Source organism: Meleagris gallopavo, chromosome 10, assembly GCF_905368555.1.
Source record: "Meleagris gallopavo chromosome 10, MGAL_WU_HG_1.1, whole genome shotgun sequence".
NCBI classification, from domain to species: domain Eukaryota; kingdom Metazoa; phylum Chordata; class Aves; order Galliformes; family Phasianidae; genus Meleagris; species Meleagris gallopavo.
The window spans coordinates 6406640-6425724 of record NC_139413.1 but is presented as its reverse complement, the minus strand read 5'-3'; the positions used below and the strand labels follow the sequence as shown (position 1 = coordinate 6425724).

Sequence of the window (19085 nt, the reverse complement as noted above, 5' to 3'; positions counted from 1 at the left end):
CGCAGAGGTGACCGACACCAGCCTACAGCATGGGCAAATCATGACTGAGCAATGGGACTCCCTGCAGTGATGAAGGCTGGCTGCATAGGGAGTGCAATCAGCAGCACGACCCTCGGCTGGCTGCCACTAACAGCATCCATCTGATGGACGCAGGGAAAAGCTTTCTGGTGTCCTGAATGCACTCTCTGGACATTCGTGGAACTGTGAGAGATGCGGCACATGCTGGAGGGCAGGGCTGTTACTCCTATTTGGAGGAACTTCAACGGGCCGGGAAAAGGAACGTCAAGAGCCTCACAAAGTTCACCTAAGGCCAAGTGAACCCTGCACCTGGGGTGGGTGACTGCCTGCAGGAGCACAGGCTGACTACGGAGCAGCTCCGCAGAAAGACACCTGGAAAAACAACTGCCCAAGTGCCAGCATGCACTCTCACAACAGAGCTGGCAGGCACCACTCACCATGGCCTCAACAGTGCAGCAAGAGCACGAGAGGCTGGGTCCTGCCTGCTGCTCAGTACTGGCAACACCCCAACAGCTGCACAGGGCTCCCCAGCACAAGGATGGGTTCGTTTGCTGTAAGCATGGTCCAGCACTAGGCTGGGCCCAAATAATGGACACCATCCCAGCATCATCATCCATAGCGACGTCCAGGGCGGGCTGCACTTACCCTACACACTCTGCAATGAGCAGGCTTGCAGCAGCAAGCGGCCTACAGATCTCCAGCACAGGCCCCTTCCCACCGCCCATATGAGCCTATAGGGCACGGAGTACGGATACCAAGCAAGATACGCGCCAACACAGCACTCAGGACTCACATGCACGACTTTAAACACTAAACAACAATTCCCTTTGCCACTCACACCAGCAGCCCAGCCATAAGTTTGCACCACTTGTCTCCATCCCTCCCCTCTCAGCACCACGACCCAGGCTCCTCACGCACCACCGGGGCAGCGCAGGAAGCAGAGGCAGGCCGGCCCAGAGGCGCAGCTCATCATCTGTAAACCAATACCGCCGGGAAGCTGCACACTGCGACAAAGGAGGCGACGTTTTTCGGGGCACGGAGCGAGGACGGGCCAAAAAGGCGGAGAGAACAGAAAGCGGATGGCGAGCGGCAGGGCAGGACGGCTCGGCCACCTTCGCTGTATATTTCCCCCCCCCCCCTCGTTTATTTTAGTGCGGTTTTACAGAAGCCCGTTTCACAAACGGGGTGCCCGGGCGAGGAGGCGCGGGGAGAAGGAAGTTCCGCGCAACAGTTCTGGCAGAGGAAAATGGCTGAGCTCGAATCCACGCCAGACCACCTCGCCGTTCGTACCGAGTCACATCGCACGCCGGACCCCGCCGCCTCTCTCTTCTCTCCCCGTGAGTTAAAACAAAGGACGAGCAGCCCAGGGGCGCCGGGCCGGGCCGGCAGCACGGGAGGGGCCGCGAGCAGCCCGGCCCGCGGCCCGGCAGCCCTTCGCGGCGTCCCCCCCTCCCCCCCCCCCCACCTCCGCCCGCTCCACCCAGGGCCGACCCCCGCGGCCCCGCGGCCTCCCCGCGCCGCCCCTTCACCCCGCTTCACCCCGCCGCCATCCTCACGCCCGACTTCTCTCCCCCTTCCCCCATCCCCGCCGCCCCCTCCGGTCCCGGCCTCCCCCGGTCCCCCCCCGCGCCGCCCCCGTTCGCGGCCTAACCCCGCCGCCCCGCCCCGGGCCTCGCCTCGCCCCGCCGGCCCCGCGACGCCGCCCGCACGCGGCCGGGCCTGGGAGCGCCTGCCTGCCTGCCTACCTCCCACCCGGTACATGTTGGCGGCCATGCCCGGGACGGGGCCGGGTGCGGGGCGCGGGCCGCTCCCGCCGCCTCCTCCTCCTTCTCCTCCTCCTCCAGGTGCCGGATCCGCTGGAAAATGGAGGCTGAAACGGCCGGGCGGGGGAGGGGAGCGGGGGAATTAAAGGGGCCGCGCCGGCTGCCGCCCGGCCGCTGGAGGAAGGCGGGAGGGCGGCGGGCGGAAGGCGGGGCGGCGGCGGGACGGGAGCGGCGGGAGGGAGGGAGGGAGAAAGGGAGGAGGGAAAGGGGGAGGGAGGAAAGGAAGGAGGCGGCCGTCCCGGAGCGCCGCGTGGGGCGGAGAGCGCCGCGCCCGGCCTGGGGGAGCCGAGCGGGGACGGGCGGAGCGCCGCGCCTCACGGCCGGCTCTGCGCGTCCGTGCGCGGGGCGATGCTCGGACGCGTGCGGGAGGACAACGATAAATCGGCCGGGATAAACATTTACAAACCGCACCGCGGCCGCTCGCGTGGCGTGGGCTGACCTTCCCGGGTGCCGAATTGGGTTTTTAAGCGGCGGAACCTCGGCGGATTGCGCGGTGCCCCGTCTCACGCCGCCCAGACGTGAGAGCGCGGCTGCGGCCCCGGGGTTACGCGGCACGGGGCTGAGCCTCGTCCGGCCCCTGTGAGGAGCGGGCGCTGCAGGAGGCAGCGTGAAGAAGGGTCGGGGAGCGCTGGATAGACAGCGCAGGAAAAAGCCGTGCTGGGCTGTCAGTGCAGCCCGATTTCCTGCAGTTGAGCCCCGTGGGAGCCGGCGGGCATCCCCAGCCCGCTCACGGCCGATGTTCCTGGAAGGCACGTGAGCGTTCCTCCTCCCGGCTCCGCTCTCCCCCGCACTCTTGCCAAGCCCGATTCCCCCCGCTCCCAGCCCGCAGCCACCAGGCGGCCTCAGCGCCTCCCAGCCCCGCATCCTCCTGTGCCAGCTGTGGCACCCAGCGGCTCTTCCTGCAGGAGGCGACAGCCCCGCTGGTGCCGAACAGCCCCCGCTGACAGATGACTCCAGGGGCGGGTATGTGCTTTCATGTCCAGTTTTATTAGTGTTGCATTAGTACCATAAAATAGTTGACGAGGTCGAGCACGTTGCGGTTTGTTCAAAAAAAAAAAAAAAAAAAAAAGCTATTTACATTTAATCAGTCCTCATTTAAAAAAAAAAAAAAAAGAAACAACTGAGAACCCAAACAATACAACAATGAAACAGATGGACAACTCAGGAATCTACAAAGTGGTAACGTCCCCTCTTGTGCTGCGGCCCAGGCAGGGCTGACAGCACAGCACACAGTATCCACAGTGCTTCCCCACCATCCTGGCACGCAGCCGGGCAGGCAGTGCCCTGCAATGCTGAGCAGGTGACTGCAGAGCAGTGCTCTTCCCTATGGAAACCAAGGACCTGCTGACTGGGGACGGAGGCATTGCATCCAATGTTGCTCCAGGACCCCCTCCCCCCCCCGCACATCCAGCAGCAGCCATCAGCTTGGCCCCTCTCAACAGGATCTTCCTTTCAAGCTTTGAGCCACAACGTGCAATACCCCAAGTCCCGGCTCTGCACTGCTCCCTCCACACCTGTTGCTGGTGAGAAAGGACAGAGGGGAGCCTTCCTGCGTGAGCTGCTTCCCACTGCCGCTGAGGAAACTCAGGGCCTTTGCTGCAGTGCCAGGTAAGCACAGGCCAGTGGGTGTTGGCAAACGATGACTGCACGCTGACAGCACATCTCCTCCAACCCCAGCAAACCTTCACCTGTGCCGGATTAAGTCACAAACACATGCCAGTAACACGGCAAAGCCCAGCCGAGGTGACAGTGGCCGTCCCCAAGCTCATGGGTAATTAAGGACTCTGCAGCTACTGCTGAGATGGAAGCGATAACAATTTCAGTGGATGGCAGCTGCAGAGTGGAGCTGAAAAGCCACCGAAGACCCCATGTGTGCAGCAAGACAGGCGGCAGGTGACCATCCCCAGGGCCGGGGACAAGCCACAGAACCCAAACCAAAGGACCAGCATGTACAAGGTGCAACACAATGCCACAAAACCTTCCATCTCGTCTGCTCACCAGCGCTGTAAAACTAGGTCAGTGCCACAACGAGCCCTCACCTCCAAGCAAGGTGGGAGCCATTCTCTCAACAGTGTTACCATCTTCCTCCGGTGTTACCCAGTGAATTCAGGTGTACAAAGTTACACCAAAACACAAACTAACATGAAATGCAACGAGCGCGAGCGCTTCTTTCACACCTACACACACACACACACACACACAGTAGAGCAGGGCAATGTACACGTGACAAGCAGGACCCAGCAATCCTGCACCAGCTACTGCCCATTTCTTTACAGTAGGTTGAAACACACAGAGGAGCACAGCGTTCAGTCATTGCAGCAGGGCTGCCCATCCCACGCCTGCCACAGAGCTGCTGGGCTGTGTGTGGTGCCCAGAGATGGAGCCCAACGCTCAGCTCCTGCCACAGCAGTGGGAGCCTCCAGGAAGAAATCTCACACTAATTTCCTTTCAAAGGGGTTTTTCGATTCAACAGCCTCAATATAATTTAAAAGAAGAAAGAAAAAAAAAAAAAAAAAGGGATGTGCTTATACACCATCTCCCACGCTGCTGCTGCTAGGCAACGCTACGCAATCCTACAGCATCAGCTCAGGTCAACCAAAACCACAGGAGTAGATGGACACAGCGATGTGAGCTGAGCCCTGCCCCAGCTGTGTGCTGGCAGCTGGGAGGCAGTGCTGTGGGAAGGGGCAGCGAGAGCATGCATATAGCCTGCACAGCATCCTCCTCCCCTCTTGTCACCGGGAGGATCTCATTAAATCAAAGCCAGCAGAGCAGCCCAGCCCTGAGCTGCAGCAGGGACCACGCTCTCACCTTGCTCCCCATCAGCCCACCAGCAGGGCAGAGCAGGACCCATCCCAGCAGGACAACATGGGTTCCTCAAACCTTTCAGAGAAAAATACAACTACTGAGCAGCCAAAGTTGGGAAAGGCTCAAAAGCATCCCTGTCCTCCAACAACACATTCTGAAAATGCCAAGATGTGCCAAACAGTCAAAAGCCAGGCTAAACAGAGCCCAGGCACAGGGCACCTTGCTGCCCAACAGAGATGAAGAACCCATCCAGCTTCATCCACTGCCTCATTCCACTTGCAGTTTTCACTGCAGCGCAGGACCACATCACACAGCAAAGCTCAGCCTGCAGCAATGCCCTGCTGAGGACAGGACACATCCCATAGAAAAATGAATGCCTGCCTGAGCAGGGAATACTCTCAAAGCAGACAGTGAGGACAACTTCCTACAGCCTGCAGGTGGTCACCTGCCCCCAGCAGCTCTGTTACAGCCTCGCAGTCCCTACAAGGAGAGGTGCTGGGTGGCTCAGCTGGGCATGACAGCAGCACACCCAGATGCAGACAGCACAGTCCAGGCAGGACAAAGGCAGAGCAGATGAAGCAGCCCACACACACTATCTCACATGTGCAGTGTGACAGATGGATGGGCAGGCAGCTGGACTTGCAGAGCACCTGGCTGGCTGCAGCTCCAGCCATACACCAGTGGATCACTTCACAGGCAACGGCTCATCTTCCTAGGTTTGGTAGTTTTATTTTTCCTTTTTGGCAACTTGTTTTTTTTTTTTTTCCTCTTTTTTTTTTTATTTATTTGTCTTTTTTATTTTTTAAGAAAGCATTAAAAAAAATTTGCGGCTATTAAAAAAAAATCCTTTCCCCTTGGAGGCTGGACGAGGTTTTATTGACAAGTAAATAATCGGTGTGAGTATGTAAATAGCAGCGACCCCACTGACGTGGTGTCCCTCAGCAGCACTGCAGGTGACTGGCTCGGTTTGGTCTTTGTTACAGACCAGGGACAGCAGAGGTTCCTTACACCTTGTGTTTCCCCAGTTCCTGCTCCTGCCCAGCCTTCCTCAGGCAGCACTGAGTACAGACACCTGCCCAGCCCCAGGGCAGACCCCTCGTGGTGCAGGACAAGTTCCTCTCTGCCCCTCTCTAGCTCTGCAAACCACCGGTTTGGTTTTCAAACCGGACAGCTGGATGCCCTGCAGACTCGCTGATCTCTCATCCTTTGGCAGCAGGAAGAAAGACTGGCCATCGGTTTTCCTAGAAATATGGAGGGAGGGGTCGAAACGCATCGTAACATGCAGGATCTTCTGCAAAATCCACGGCCCCCCTAGCCCACACACACCAATGAGGTCTCAGGTTAATAAGCAGTGCAGTTATTCAGCTATCTGCTCTGAAGTGGGAGGTGTTTGGGCAGGTTGCCTGCTCCTGCCAACTCCCCCACAGCTTTGTTGACAGCACATCTATATTTAAGACTGTTGTTTTTTTTGCCTTTGTTTAAAGGGGTTTCCTTCCCTTGTAGTAAACTTAAGAGTTAATAGAAAAAAAGTAATTCAAAAGTAATCCAAGCACATCTGTAATTAATTCTGCAGGAGAGGGCAGAGTGATGCGAGTCGAGTTGGCACGCAGTTCCTGGCTCCTGGTGTGCAGTCCCTGGGATGGACAGAGGTCCCTCCGAGCGTGGCTAGAAGTTAGATTTGGAGTGCCCAAATATGCAGATGGGAAAGTGCTTGACATGAGAGGACCACTGTGCTGCCAGTTGAAAGAACTTGACGTCGTTCCACTCCACTCCGTCGATCAGGACTACAGGGGAAGGTTAAAAAAAAAAATAAAATAGGTGAGTTAGAAAACAGCAAGTGTAAGCGGTCAGCCAGAAACAGCTTTGCTAGAAAGCTCCTTGCAGTCAGCAGAGGGAGGCCTGGCTACATTCTGTGCTCAGGGTGTGAGCTGCACTGCTGGGCCAACCCACCACTGTTGCTACACGTGGCTGAAGCGCAGACCAGCGATAGGGAGAGCGGCTCAGACTGCTGCTCCAGCAGCGCTGACACTGGAGCTTCCCAGACTGCTGATTTCAGCTTCACCTGATCTGATCTCTCCAATTTCCCAAACACTCTCCACTTTCTTTTTTGAGCAAACATGCTCTTATGGAGACAGACACATCACACTTTTCACCAGGGGGTCTCTGCCTTTCTGCAGAGGTGATGTTCTGCAACCACCCCCAATTGGCAGTCTCAAAGGGACTGGGCCAGAATGAAGGAGGGTGATCTGCAAAAATTTCTCTTCTGTTAACAAGACTGGGAATTATTATCTGAACAGGCAACCAGGATATTTTTGAAATTGGAGACACAGCACCCCTGACAGGCACTGCTAAGTTTGCCTGCAGATGTGAGCACAGCTTACCGCTGTGGCATGCCTCTGTGCCAGACCTCTGCCTGGAGGAGCAGGAACTACTGTGGCTCTCCCCACCACCACTTCTCGGATGTGCACAGGAAACACTGAACTACAGAAGTGGAGCCTGGCCCAGCCTTTGTCCTCACCCAGAGTCCTAGGAGAGGGAGGACTTTCTCACATCCCAGACCTATTAAGCAATACCCCATGCTGGCCACATCCAAGCCCTTCCCCAAGAAGACACCATTACACCAGCTCCAGGGCACAGGGCAGCTACGAGGGCAGCTCTTTGCCTGCAGGAAAACAGCTGGCAGCTGAGGCTCCCCCCAAAGCCAAGGGGATGCAAGTCATACATACCTCGCAGCATGTTCTGCTGATGCTTCGCTGTGCAAATCAACCTGCTGATTCCTTCGATGCACTGGCTCTTTGACTCAACCTCCTTGTCTTTTGTTTTCTTGGGTAAAAACATCACTGGAAGAAAATCAAACGAGCAAACAAGTGAATCTCTGCTGCTCACAAGAGATGCACCAAGACTCACCAGTGGTGTTGTGTTTTTTTTATTGAAATGTTCATGTCTCGAAGTACTAATTGAATTAATTTCCTACTTGCTTGGTAGGAGTTTGGCAGGACCGTTTACAGGACCATGCCAGCACTCCGTACTGCCATCTATGCACACAAAGACTTCAGGCCCAAGTGCCTCAGCCTGGTGGTCAGGGGCACGAGCTCCCTCCTATCTCACCCAGCATCCCACACATGCAACAAGGAACACTGCTGTGGACACTGTCCCTGTGTATCTCCAGGCCTTCTACATAGTCACTCACAACAGACCTTTCTCTGTCCCCACTGTTGTTCCTTTGAGCTACACCATCTTAGCTGTGAGCATGGACACATCTCCTTACAGCACAAAGAACCACCACCCTTTCAAACTAACACCTCATTGAGCCACTTCCTACCCACAGACAGACTAGGATCTGGGGACTGACTGTAACGCAGGACTGACAAGTCAGCCCCAAGGCTGCAGAGCAAGGAGAGCAGCACTGCGTTCCTGGCCTTCGGCAACAGTCAGCATGTCTACCTTACCTTTCTTGTTCTTCTCCTTTGTCACGACCGTCATGGACATGGTTGGAGTGGTGGCGATCTCCCCGCTGGCAGGTAACCTGCTGACCTGGAGGGACCGGAAAGTGCATTTCAGTGTGTTTTTGGTAGTGGAAGGGTCCTTCTTCTCCGGGTCTCTCTTTCTGTCCATGGGTGGAGCTGCAATCCAGTAATCCACCTGCAGGCCCATCAGCTCAGCACCAAGGCCCTGGCTAGAAAACAAGAGAAGAAGCTCATTTCCACACGATGCTCAGCAGAGTTCTCTCACCGTCTGGTTGAGCCACTGAAAAACAGAGCTGGGGAGAAATGCTTGGCTCTTTGTGAAATCAGGCAGCAACATTTCTCGGCGAGATCCATGAGTCACAAACACACCAGAAGTCATCACTGAGTGATGCAGCCTGGGTCACATTACAGGGTGGCAGCAGCACAGCACTGCAACAAGCCGGAACGAGCTGACCTTCTACACAGACATGGAGTTGAGCAGTGGGGAAGGGATCAGACAAACCACTTCCCAACATGGAGGGCAGTGACCCTGCTAGCAAACCTGATCCCTGAGGCAGCCCAAGGTCGCTTCCAGTCTTCAAGAGAGGATGAGAGGCTGTAAGCTCTTAATGGCTACTGTCTCCTAATGATGATGAGCAAACGGCCTGGCCAGGCACAGCATTGCCAAAACCATCTCTGTCTGAATTACTTCCAACTCCTATGTCCCTGATCTCTTTCCGTCACCAGCTTCCTTCCTTCCTTCCTGTTCAAATGCTCCACCAGGTCACACAGCACTCCTGCTCTTTCCAGGTCCCTGTTAGGGCACGGAGCAATCCGCTCCACAGCCCTGCTGCTGGCTGGGGAATTCCTGTGCTGGGTAAATGCTTCGCAAGCCCTGCGATGTTTGCTAAACAATGGCAGATTTCAGGACATGATGTGCTACTGAAAACTCCCGCGCATCATGTGGCAGCAGACGTGTCACCAAAACACACTGTCAGCCTTTCTAAAGCCTGAAAAGGGAAGATGAGCAACCTGGGAAATTCCACCACCCTCTCTGCCTGCCCCTTCCTCACACTACCCAACCCCTGTACTTCTTCCTACACAAATATAGAGTTGATTAACATGCAAGTACTGAACAAAAACTGATCATCTGCTGACTAATTATATTTAATGGGGTCTCGTTTAAGAAAAGGTAATTGTTTAAAACGAGATTAATTGGTGCTCTCGAATGAAATAAGCATTCCTCTACATCACTTGCGTAATCAGAAACTCTCACATAAAATAAGGATAGACCACTGCTAGCCTTCTCTGAAAACCATTTCCTTTACCAGTTATTCAGCTGAAGCCAGATGGCAACAGAGTTCATCCAGGGCCACCAAAACCAGGGTTTGGTTTCTGAGTAAAGCTTCAGAACCGAGGTTATTTTAAGGATTTTTCACAGCACATTTCTCATCTCATTTGTCCCTGACACGACCTTTAGTGGCTCAATCCTTCAAGTTTGGATCATCCTCCATCTCCTGTGCAGTCACATCCAGATCAGTGGAGATGAAATAATGTTGAACCTAAACTTCCTCTCAACAGCCTGCACTCCTGGGGTTACAGGTTCCCAAATCACTTCCCCATTTGAAAAGCCCATGTGAATCTCCCGGAAGAGATGTCAGCTCTGCCCTCCAGAGCCTGCACAGTCCCAGCAGCAGCAAGCAGCTACAGCTGGGACTCTCTGGGCAGGGAGGGCTCTTCCAGGAGCCAACAGCAGGGATTTGGTAAGTGGGCTCCTGGGGCAGGCTGAACACCTTCCACTCATTGGGGACGTGCTAATCCAGGACTTCCACATTTCCAGTTCCTTTTGCTAAAAAGGAAACTTCAGCACCTCAATTCTAAAATTGGCTTGAAAGGGCCCCACGGGGCTCTCAGGGATAAGTAGGAAAGGGACAGTAGGAGACGCTGTTTACAGAGAACAGACTCTAATTGCAGAGCCTCTCTGACTTCCTCAGTCTGACGATCACAGGGCTAAGGATGTCAGAGAGGACATCCCTGCATCATCCTCTGGTATCTATTAACAGATCTGCTACCCTTGAATTTGCCTAACCCCTCAATTGAACTGCTGATCCTGCTGCTACAAAAGTAGCAGAGGCAAATGTGGTCCTTACACACCTTCCTGCACTGTGCAGAAACCCCTTCCTTTCTCCTTTACAACCGACCTCTTGTTAATTTTGTGTGCGCCAAGGTCTTGTACCACAGGTATGGCAAATTCATCAAATCCAGCACCACTACAATTCTACAAAACGTGAGCATCTTACCTCTGTCTCCTCTTCCCCAAAACTGCAGGATCCAAGCACTTCTGGCCTGTCCTTATAAGATGCTGCTCTGTCCCCCTGATGATGTTACCTGTGCTCCTCTGAAACTGCAACTTCATCATGTGCTTCTGGAGGTGGGTACCAGAACTGCACAGCAAGATAGCTACCACCAACATTTTGTGTTGCAACAAAATGAGTCCTCACCAGGGTAATTCTTTACTGGCAATCTTCTGCTGGTTTCCTTCCTTTAAGTCTACACATTTCAATTAAAGCAGAACTTCACATTGCCTACAGATGCTGTGTCCTTGCTACTCAGACATGCTCTCAGGCAGTTTGCATTTACATTTTACCACCTTACAACTATCCCACGTCACAGAGACAAAGCCTGCCATTTCCAGTGAGTCACTCTGACTTTACAGTTTCTTGGTCCTTATAAACGTTTTATAAAAACTGTGAGGGATTAAGCCAGCTACAGAACAGGTATGTGGGGATTAGGGTCAGTATTTTATTTGGCTGCATAACTCCCCAGCAGAATTCAGTGTCAAAGGGAAATTTCCAGAAGACAGAACACAAACCTTCCCAAACAGGCTGCCAAAAATCATTGTTTCTACCAGGCCATCAGAAACAAAAGCTGCCCCTTCTCATTGAACGTGTCTGTCCTTGAGAAATGTTTCTATCAGGTGTAAGATCCCCTCTACCTTCCTCAGCTACTCCGGGGCCAGCAAGGACCAGAGGCGAGAGAGGTGCACGAGAGAGGTGACACATTCAAATGTTTGCGAGAAGGAAGAAGGTAGAGCTACAGGTTTTCCTTTTCAAGCTTTCCTTGTTCCTCGATACGTCATAACACAGACAAGTGGGGTGTATGAGACAAAACATGCTTTACCTTGAGGATGAGAAGCTGCCTGTGACAGACGGTGAAGAAGGTGGTGTGGGGGAGGCTTCTTTCACAGCAGGAGATACAGAAGGTGGGGTAGAAGAAAGGACACTGGAGCTTGAGGGAGCTGCATCATCAGAGTCACCTTGCAGAGAGAAAGCCAAGCTGTTTGTCTGGGTTTGTCTCACAGCCTAGCATGTGCGCACTGGGATAGCTCAGTATCTTTACCCACGCTCTGCTGTACACATCTCTGTATTGGCTTTGTTCAGATGCAACCCAGAGATCAGCTAGCCCATCAGTTGTGACCACTCCACACCTACAGCATGGGACTGCCTATGTCTTGGTAAGAGGCAGAGACATTCACAGTGCTCTGGGCTCCCCACTGGCATCTTCTCTCCCAGCATTTGTTCTGAGGTTCCCAGCTGATTTTTGATTAGTAGTATGCAAAGGAGGAAAAAAGTTTACACTGAAAAATGTCACTACCCCATGTCAATAGGTGTAAACATGTGTAAACAAGCTTTTCACTCCCACATTAAAACATGGACCAAAATTTGTTGTTGGACTGGCAAACTGCTGCCTGTCTTGGAGTTCCCAGTGTTGGGCACGTGTTTGAGATTGAATTTGTTAGGGAACGGAGCTGTCTCTCCTGTAGGGAGTAGGAAACCTCAAGTAACCATAGTGGTGAATCCATATCGCATACACGTACAAAAAATGGGTGTTTGCTCATATCTGAGTGGAAGTTCCCTGGATGAGGGTGTGGGAATTTCAACTAGCCTGAAGCACCCTGAAAAGTACCAAGAAAAAGGGCTTCTTGAAATACAGAGGACAGCAACTTCGAGTTAAATGCAACAGAACTGAGAGCTAAGAAGCAATTTCATCTTACAAAAACCTGAAGACACAAGCAACAAACAGGTCTTTCCAGCCTGTGAAATCAGCCTCCCGCAATCTGTGTGACACCAGAAACAGATATGAGATGCTTGTTACCTGACGTCGCAGAAGATTGTTCCACTATTCCAACCTTCACCACCTAAAAAGGAAAGACCAAACAGGACAACTCTGAAACAGGAGTCCTATGAATTTTGGGAACTCTTCACCTCCCATAGTCAGTCCAACCCTACAGCTACCCGTGGCACTGTCCCTGCAGTCAAAGCACTATAAAAGCATGGTAAAAAGTAGAGTCCTGCAAGGGCCCAGCAGGTCCCAGCCACGTCCAGATGAGTAAAACCAGCTCATATCCCTTCTCTTACTTATCCAAAAGAAAGCACAGACTCTACAGAGCTGTTACAGACTTGCACTGCTCTGACTAGCCCAAGGTCAGCCCCAAGCCACGTCACCTATAAGGCCTGCCCATGCCTCCTGTGGGAATAGGGCAGAGAGGACAAAGGAATACAAGTATCCTTTTAGCACTGCTCTGATGCTAGGATTGCTTCCACCACACAAGTGCAGCTGCTTCCAGGCTGCACCAGAGTTGGGTCGTGTTAGGAAACCACAAAAGCAACAAAGTACAGATTCTGAACAGAGTTCTCTAATCTCCAAACAAGAGAGGTATCTGGCAAATAAAATAAAGCTCCTTGCAAAGCCTGTATGCACAGATAAACCATCACATGTACAGCTCTGAACGATCCCAATCACACTGTAATACGGCCACAAATGCACACTGATACGAACAACCACCAGTCAGTACACTGAGTATCCTCAAGTCAGTAGAACATTTTAGAGTGAGAAAATGTCATTCTGTCTATTTTGCTTGAAAACAGAACATGATTAAGTTTGTGTAGAGCACATCTTTAGGGAGCAGATTTCTTTGCTACAGAGACAACAAACAGTACTTAATCATTAAAGCAAAACATTTTGCACAGCTCTTGAAGCGGCAGGAGTAGGCTGTACACTCAGTACCAGACTTAGAGAGCTTTGAGGCGTTTTGGTAGGTTGTTAACCCCAGTCTCGGAAAAGTCACTTGGAATGCAGCACTGTGTGCACTGGTGTGGCTTGGGAGATGGAAGTAGGACTCTCAGTGGGCCCTGCAGCTCAGTCTGGCCAACCTTTGTTTGAAGAGAAACAAATCAAGCTCTGGAGTCAACAGCCACTTGTGCTGCATGCATTAAATGCCAAGAGGATGTTTCACAGACTCTAAGGAACTGGGAACGAGAGGAGACGAGGCATTAGAGTTAGGGAAAGAACAAGAAATACAGAAAACTGCCTGCAACCACCTTGATCTGCAAGCCAGAAAGGAAATCTCTTTTGGCCTTTTCCTTTCTGTTGGCCGACTGATGCTGCTCGAGGTCAGACACATGGGAGGAAGACGAGGCTAAATGCCTTCCCTTCGTTCAGGAAGGGGTCTGGGACTTCTGCCCTTCCACCAAAGCCTCCATCCAGGAACGATGCAGCCAGCCTCCTTTCCCTGCAGGAAGGATGTGCATCCTGTTAACTCTCTCAGCACCTAGCTGTTGGCACAATGCAGTGTCACGACCATGGCCTGTGCGTGCAGTCGGCCCTTCACAAGGCTCTCCTCTCACCTTTCAGAGCCCAGCTATGCAGCACAGCCAAAACAGCTGCAGCTCTTCAGTTTTTACAGTCCAGAAGCCAGAGTCCAAGCAACATTAGGAGTCCCAAACACCAAAGTGTCCAGCTCCCTCCCTCTTCGGCCAACAGCCCCAAAGTCAGGAGTACATCAGAGGCAGAAATAAGCAGCACTGACCTGACCCTGTCCACCAGTCAATGTGGAAAGTCAAGTGGTATTTTCAAGGCAAATTTGGGGGAAGTTGGCAGCATTACACACACCACAGACATTTCTCTTTTCCACACAGTCAAATCCAGACTGGAAAAGCATTGCTAACGTAAGGATAATGTTCGTTTAAGGAGCAACCAGACAAGCCCTCTGAATCTCATTTGCTTGCATATAGCAGTGTCGAACTAAATCAATGCCAAAGAAAAGCTTTGCAGAGCCTAACAGCTCAGTGAAACAGGCCCAGGAGCCTTTCCTGTTACTGGGACAGGGAAACAGCTGTTTCATGACAGCTGTTTTGCCCACCTGCCACAGGACACATACAATACCACAGCAAAACTCATCAGCAGGAAGCAAATTGAGAAGATGTGGCTCTGCTTTAGCAGAAGGTATCTTTCCCCCTACAAATAAAAGTATATTGTCACCATCACAGGAGCACTGCGGAGAGATCTGCACTGCAATGAGACGGAGTGAAAGCAAGGTCAGCCTGAGTGCAGGAGTGGATCAACTCTTTAAACTCCTTGGGATTTCAGATCAGCTCTGACGCATTGATGGGGATACAAACAGGAACACTCAGCAGTCAGCTTAACACAGAGTAGGTAGAACAAGGCAAACAGCATGCAAGAAAAATGAGCTACAGGGGAGAGGCAAGAACTGTGGAAGAGAACATGGTAGCTGAAGAACAGTCAAGGGATACCCTTTGGGCCACAGGACAATGACTCAATACCTAAAACTTAAGGAATTGAAAAGCATCAAAGAAGGGGAGGGAATCTATTGGAGGCAAAGCACATGGTGCACAGAACACACCAACAGGAGCACAAACACACCCTGCCCAGATAGCCTGCACTTTAAAGGTAAAGGCAAGAAGGACAAGTCAGGGACTATCATCCTAACTACATATTCATATGATAAACTACATTAAATAGCTACTGCCTTAGGCAAACCTAACAGTGGGATATGTGATCTGCCTAGTGGGATGTACTCTCCTTTTCCAGGAGCAGATGGAGTATTTAGAGGGCTGCAGACCATTCATGACAAGCATACATAGAACTGATAATGGAATACTACATTTGGCCACACTGATCCTGCAGGGTAATACTCAGCATAGGAATCTGAGATTAGGTTTCCAGGAACACACCCCGCTCCCCTGCACATGGCCCAGCAGTAACTCTGTGCCAAACAGATGCTTTCGTCTGAAACAAAGACAGGCCATGGGCAGAGCATTTTGGCAGCACGCTTTCTTCTCTGTACTGAAGTAGGTAACAGCTAGGCTATGGTACTTGCTATGTGCTGGCAGGCATGCAAGCCTGGAGCTGGCTGCTTGGGAAGTGAAGCACCCAGCAATTTTCTGAGAGGTCTTAAAGGCATGCTTACACACGAGGCGGTTGCATCCCACCATCAGATGCTCACACTAACCCTCCGCCTTAGAGCACACAGTGCTCCTGCTGTACCCCAGGGACCAGGGAAGTGTTTTAACCCTGTGGCATGAGACATAACTAAAATACACTCACCCCAACGAAGGGAATGAACTTCTGCGAAGATTCCTCATCAGGGCTAAAGGCAAAGAGAAAGGAGTTGTTAATAGCTTGCTTTCACGCTGGGCACAATACTCACTTCATATGTTGCATTCAAGCATGCAGCAGGGATGGACATTATGCAAGCGCCAGTCCAATGTCTCCTCTCAAGGCCCCTTGCCAGCACGCTCAGATCTGCACGGGCAGGGAGGAGCACACAGCTTACAGCCCACCTCCGAGGGGAAGGTCTCCTCCTCCCTCCCGCTTCACAGAGGAACATGCTTTATGGCAGTACAGACACACGGCCTCCTGCTGCTAGGAGATGGATCTGTGCCACAACAACACCAACAACTGCGCGTTACTTACTGGGACCTGAAGCGCTCTGCACGGATGGCCGTCACACGTCCCACTGTGGAGCCATGTGCCATACCTTGCACATCCCAGCATCTCTAAAGCAGTTAGCCTGCCACGGGGTTACAAGCTGTGACACGTGGTTATTGGTACAGCACTGCAGGGACGCACACACTCACACGGATGCACGTTCCCCGCCATCGGGAGCTTGCACAAGAAATGGATTGCACTGGGGAGATCAGGACACCAGCTTGAGAATTGCAAACAGCTAAACCAGACTCAACAGAACGCACACGACGGTCCAGAGATGCCTGAAGACAACACTACGTATGTTCCTTCCTTCTCTGCTCCCACCCAGGGTCCAGAGACCAGAGAGTGAAGACAACAGGCCATCAAGGCAGGCCACAGTCAGACCTAACAGGGGCCAGAGAGAATCCACAAAGACTTGGGGAGGATGCAAGTGGGTTGGAAGTGCCCACAGAGCCACTGCTCCCCTCTTGTGCTGCAGACAGAGGCATGGGTGCTGCAGAGCACACCCATATCTACAGAGGATTTGAAGTCCAGCAGAGAAAGTGACTGCACACAATGCTTCTCAGTGGCCAACCATGGGAAGCAGGTAGGAAGGCAAACACCAAGATTCCTCATGTTTCTCTTTTTGCACATCCCTCAGTGCTCAGAGCAGTGGAACAAAATCCTGCACCACCTTCACCCACAACGTTGCTGCTGTCGACGGGCTTTGCCCCCTCCCTGCTCTTAATCCCAAGCACTGCATCTTCGCTCTTTCCCTAAAGCACATCCAAAAAAAATGTCTGAGCTCCTAACGGTGGATTGGTGTCCAACCACAGATGCAAGTCCCCAGCAAATTTATCTCTTCAGAGCACAAGACTTCCAGCTCCACTTCTGTCAAGGGAAGGGAGAATCCCATACTGATGCTGAGAGAAGCTCAGCTTTCTCACCCTTCCGTCAGCTCCACAGGCTGCACATCAGGCAGCACCAAGTCCTGCTCACCACACGAGGGAAGCGCAGTCATAGCTCGATCATCTCACAGCTACTGCGTGGCTTTGCTCCAAGCTCTTCAGAAGCAAACCTTGCCCAACTCCAGCAGATAACTTGTTCATGTTTCCCCAGGGAGCTCCATCTCACCAAAGAGAGTAGAGGAGCTACTCTGCAATAAATCACTTGCTTCAGCCACCGCTTAACACGACACACAGTGACACACAGGCAGTCCCAAGCAATCTGGCTGGGTTTCAGCTGGGCTAGTCCTGTCACACCCTCTAGGCAACTCTGATCTTGTACATACACCTCTGAAAATGCAGCTTACCAGAACAGCTGCTCTTCATGTAGACCAAAGGAGAGCTAAGATGACTGTGCTCCTTCCTCACTTTCTCTTTTCCGCTCTTTCCTCTTTCTTGTCCAAAACATTCATCCAGAATCCTCTCACCTTAGCCAGTATCTCTTCTACCTCTCCTACCACATGCATTCATACCCACTTTTAATGCAAAGCCAGACCTGACCCTGGTTTGTGATATTTTGAACTGTGGTTTTGGATACTTCATCTATATTTCTTAGGAATAATAAATCCTAAACCCATGCAGAGAGGCTAGGAAGAAAATCTTTATCTGTAATGGGTGGTTGTCAAATTACTGATTTTGATTGGGTATAATCCTTCCACTTGCAATCAATTGTTCCTATCCAGGAACAGATTAGCATGTTCCCTCCCCACCAAAAGAAATTAATTCAGATTGAACAAAGATACACAGGCAGATTTAGATGCTTTAAGGCTCTTAGAAATGAGGAGGAGTCAGCCCCCTGACAAAAGGAAGAAATAATCTCTCTCAGTTCTAGGAGAAAGGACAAAATATGCCTCAAAGCATTCTAGTATCACAGTAAAAGGAACTGAATAATCACTAAGAACAGTTATGCCAGTTGTTAGGCTTTTGTTAAGATTTTGTTTACAAGTTCCACCAAGTCTCCAGAGATGAAATGAACCAAAGGGACAAAAGGACTCCACGTTCCAATGACATTGCATGAGTGACCTCTCTGCTTTCCCATAAAACTCTCCTACAGTGCTCTTCATGCTCCCACAGCAGACTGGCTGTATGTAGCAGGATTTCCATTGTGTTCTTTGAGCCTTAATTCCTTCCTCTTCCACACCGTTCCATCAGGCAAGGGATGCAGGTAAAGATTTCCACTGCACGAGGAGGTTCAGGCAGCAACCAGCTAGGTGGGACCAGGTCCATCTTCACAAGCTGTGTTCACACTCAGCAGCTGCTGCAGGGTGCAGTTTAGAAGCAGCGCTCAGAGAAAGGATGTGGACTCTGTGCCTGGCCACCACCCCGCAGGAGCCAGAGAAGTACAACAGGCAGAAAATAGCACTCTCTCTGCTTCCTATTGCCCACGAGCCGCACAGGCTCACTCTTTAACACAAGGCACTTTCTTGTGCTCCGAAGAGCAAGAGCTGTGGAAGTTCTCTTAAAACATGAGCTAAGAGCTTTTAGTGAATGACTCAGCCCTTTCCCTACCAGCGAGCAACACTCCATTTCCAATAGCCGGGCTGCTTCCCAGGTTCATGCAAGGGCTATCCAGAAGGCACGTGGCATGAGCTGTGCTGGATGCTGAACTGCAGTGGCTGACACCAGCCCAGGTGTGCCAAACTGGTCAGCAATCCAACTGTGCTGGGAGCAAGTGGCTGCTGACAGATCTCTAACATTGTGGGGTTTCTTTCAAAAAGCAATGCAGAGAGATAACACTGATGATGCACCCCTCCTAGTGGGAGGCCCACCTCTGCCAGCAGGATCTCGGCTCCCAAATGTGTCCTGAACTGCAGCGTTTCTTGACAATTCAGTACCCTTTAGTTCTCCCAATGTGCAGAGAAAATACCAGTCACCCACTGTAACGCAGCTGAGTTGAAATGGCAAAGATTTTCTTCCTAAACACCTTCCCCATTCCCAGCCCTCTCCAAGTCATGTCAGCAGATGCTCCAAAAGAATAGGACAAAGCTTTTGCACCATTTGCAGTCCACCACAGGCAGTACATGCGCCAACTTCTCAGCATGACAAACAGAACAAGGAGATGGGAAGGACAGCGGAGGTCAGTCCAATAGGGACAGCTGGCAATAAAGTTACAAAGCAGCTCATCACATACAGCTATGTCCTAAGGACTGGCTAGCTGGCTTAGCTTTCCTTGGATCTTGGGCTTGTTTAACAGAGCAAATGCTAGGATACTGGGA

The 19085-nt window shown here is 51.9% G+C and overlaps 2 protein-coding genes across 13 annotated transcripts in view; both read right to left on the bottom strand.

Annotated features, from left to right (window-relative positions):
* The window catches only part of MTA1 (metastasis associated 1), a 70828-nt gene extending 68827 nt beyond the window's left edge, over positions 1-2001 (bottom strand). For 3 of the 4 annotated variants that reach the window (XM_085231492.1, XM_085231493.1, XM_010715694.3), the window contains exon 1: positions 937-1006. In XM_085231492.1, coding sequence (XP_085087618.1) covers positions 937-991 — 55 coding nt within the window. In that variant the 5' untranslated portion in view covers positions 992-1006. Of the gene's footprint in view, positions 1-936; positions 1007-1763 lie in introns of those variants that run through there. The other variant, XM_085231494.1, reaches the window with a different exon arrangement.
* An 880-nt stretch (positions 2002-2881) lies between these two features.
* PACS2 (phosphofurin acidic cluster sorting protein 2) overlaps positions 2882-19085 on the bottom strand; it is a 66881-nt gene continuing 50677 nt past the window's right edge. For 8 of the 9 annotated variants that reach the window (XM_085231482.1, XM_085231484.1, XM_085231483.1 and 5 more), the window contains exons 19-24: positions 15503-15545; positions 12251-12293; positions 11276-11411; positions 8099-8325; positions 7376-7489; positions 2882-6433 (exon numbers count right to left, since the gene is read on the bottom strand). In XM_085231482.1, coding sequence (XP_085087608.1) covers positions 6315-6433; positions 7376-7489; positions 8099-8325; positions 11276-11411; positions 12251-12293; positions 15503-15545 — 682 coding nt within the window. In that variant the 3' untranslated portion in view covers positions 2882-6314. Of the gene's footprint in view, positions 6434-7375; positions 7490-8098; positions 8326-11275; positions 11412-12250; positions 12294-15502; positions 15546-19085 lie in introns of those variants that run through there. The other variant, XM_085231489.1, reaches the window with a different exon arrangement.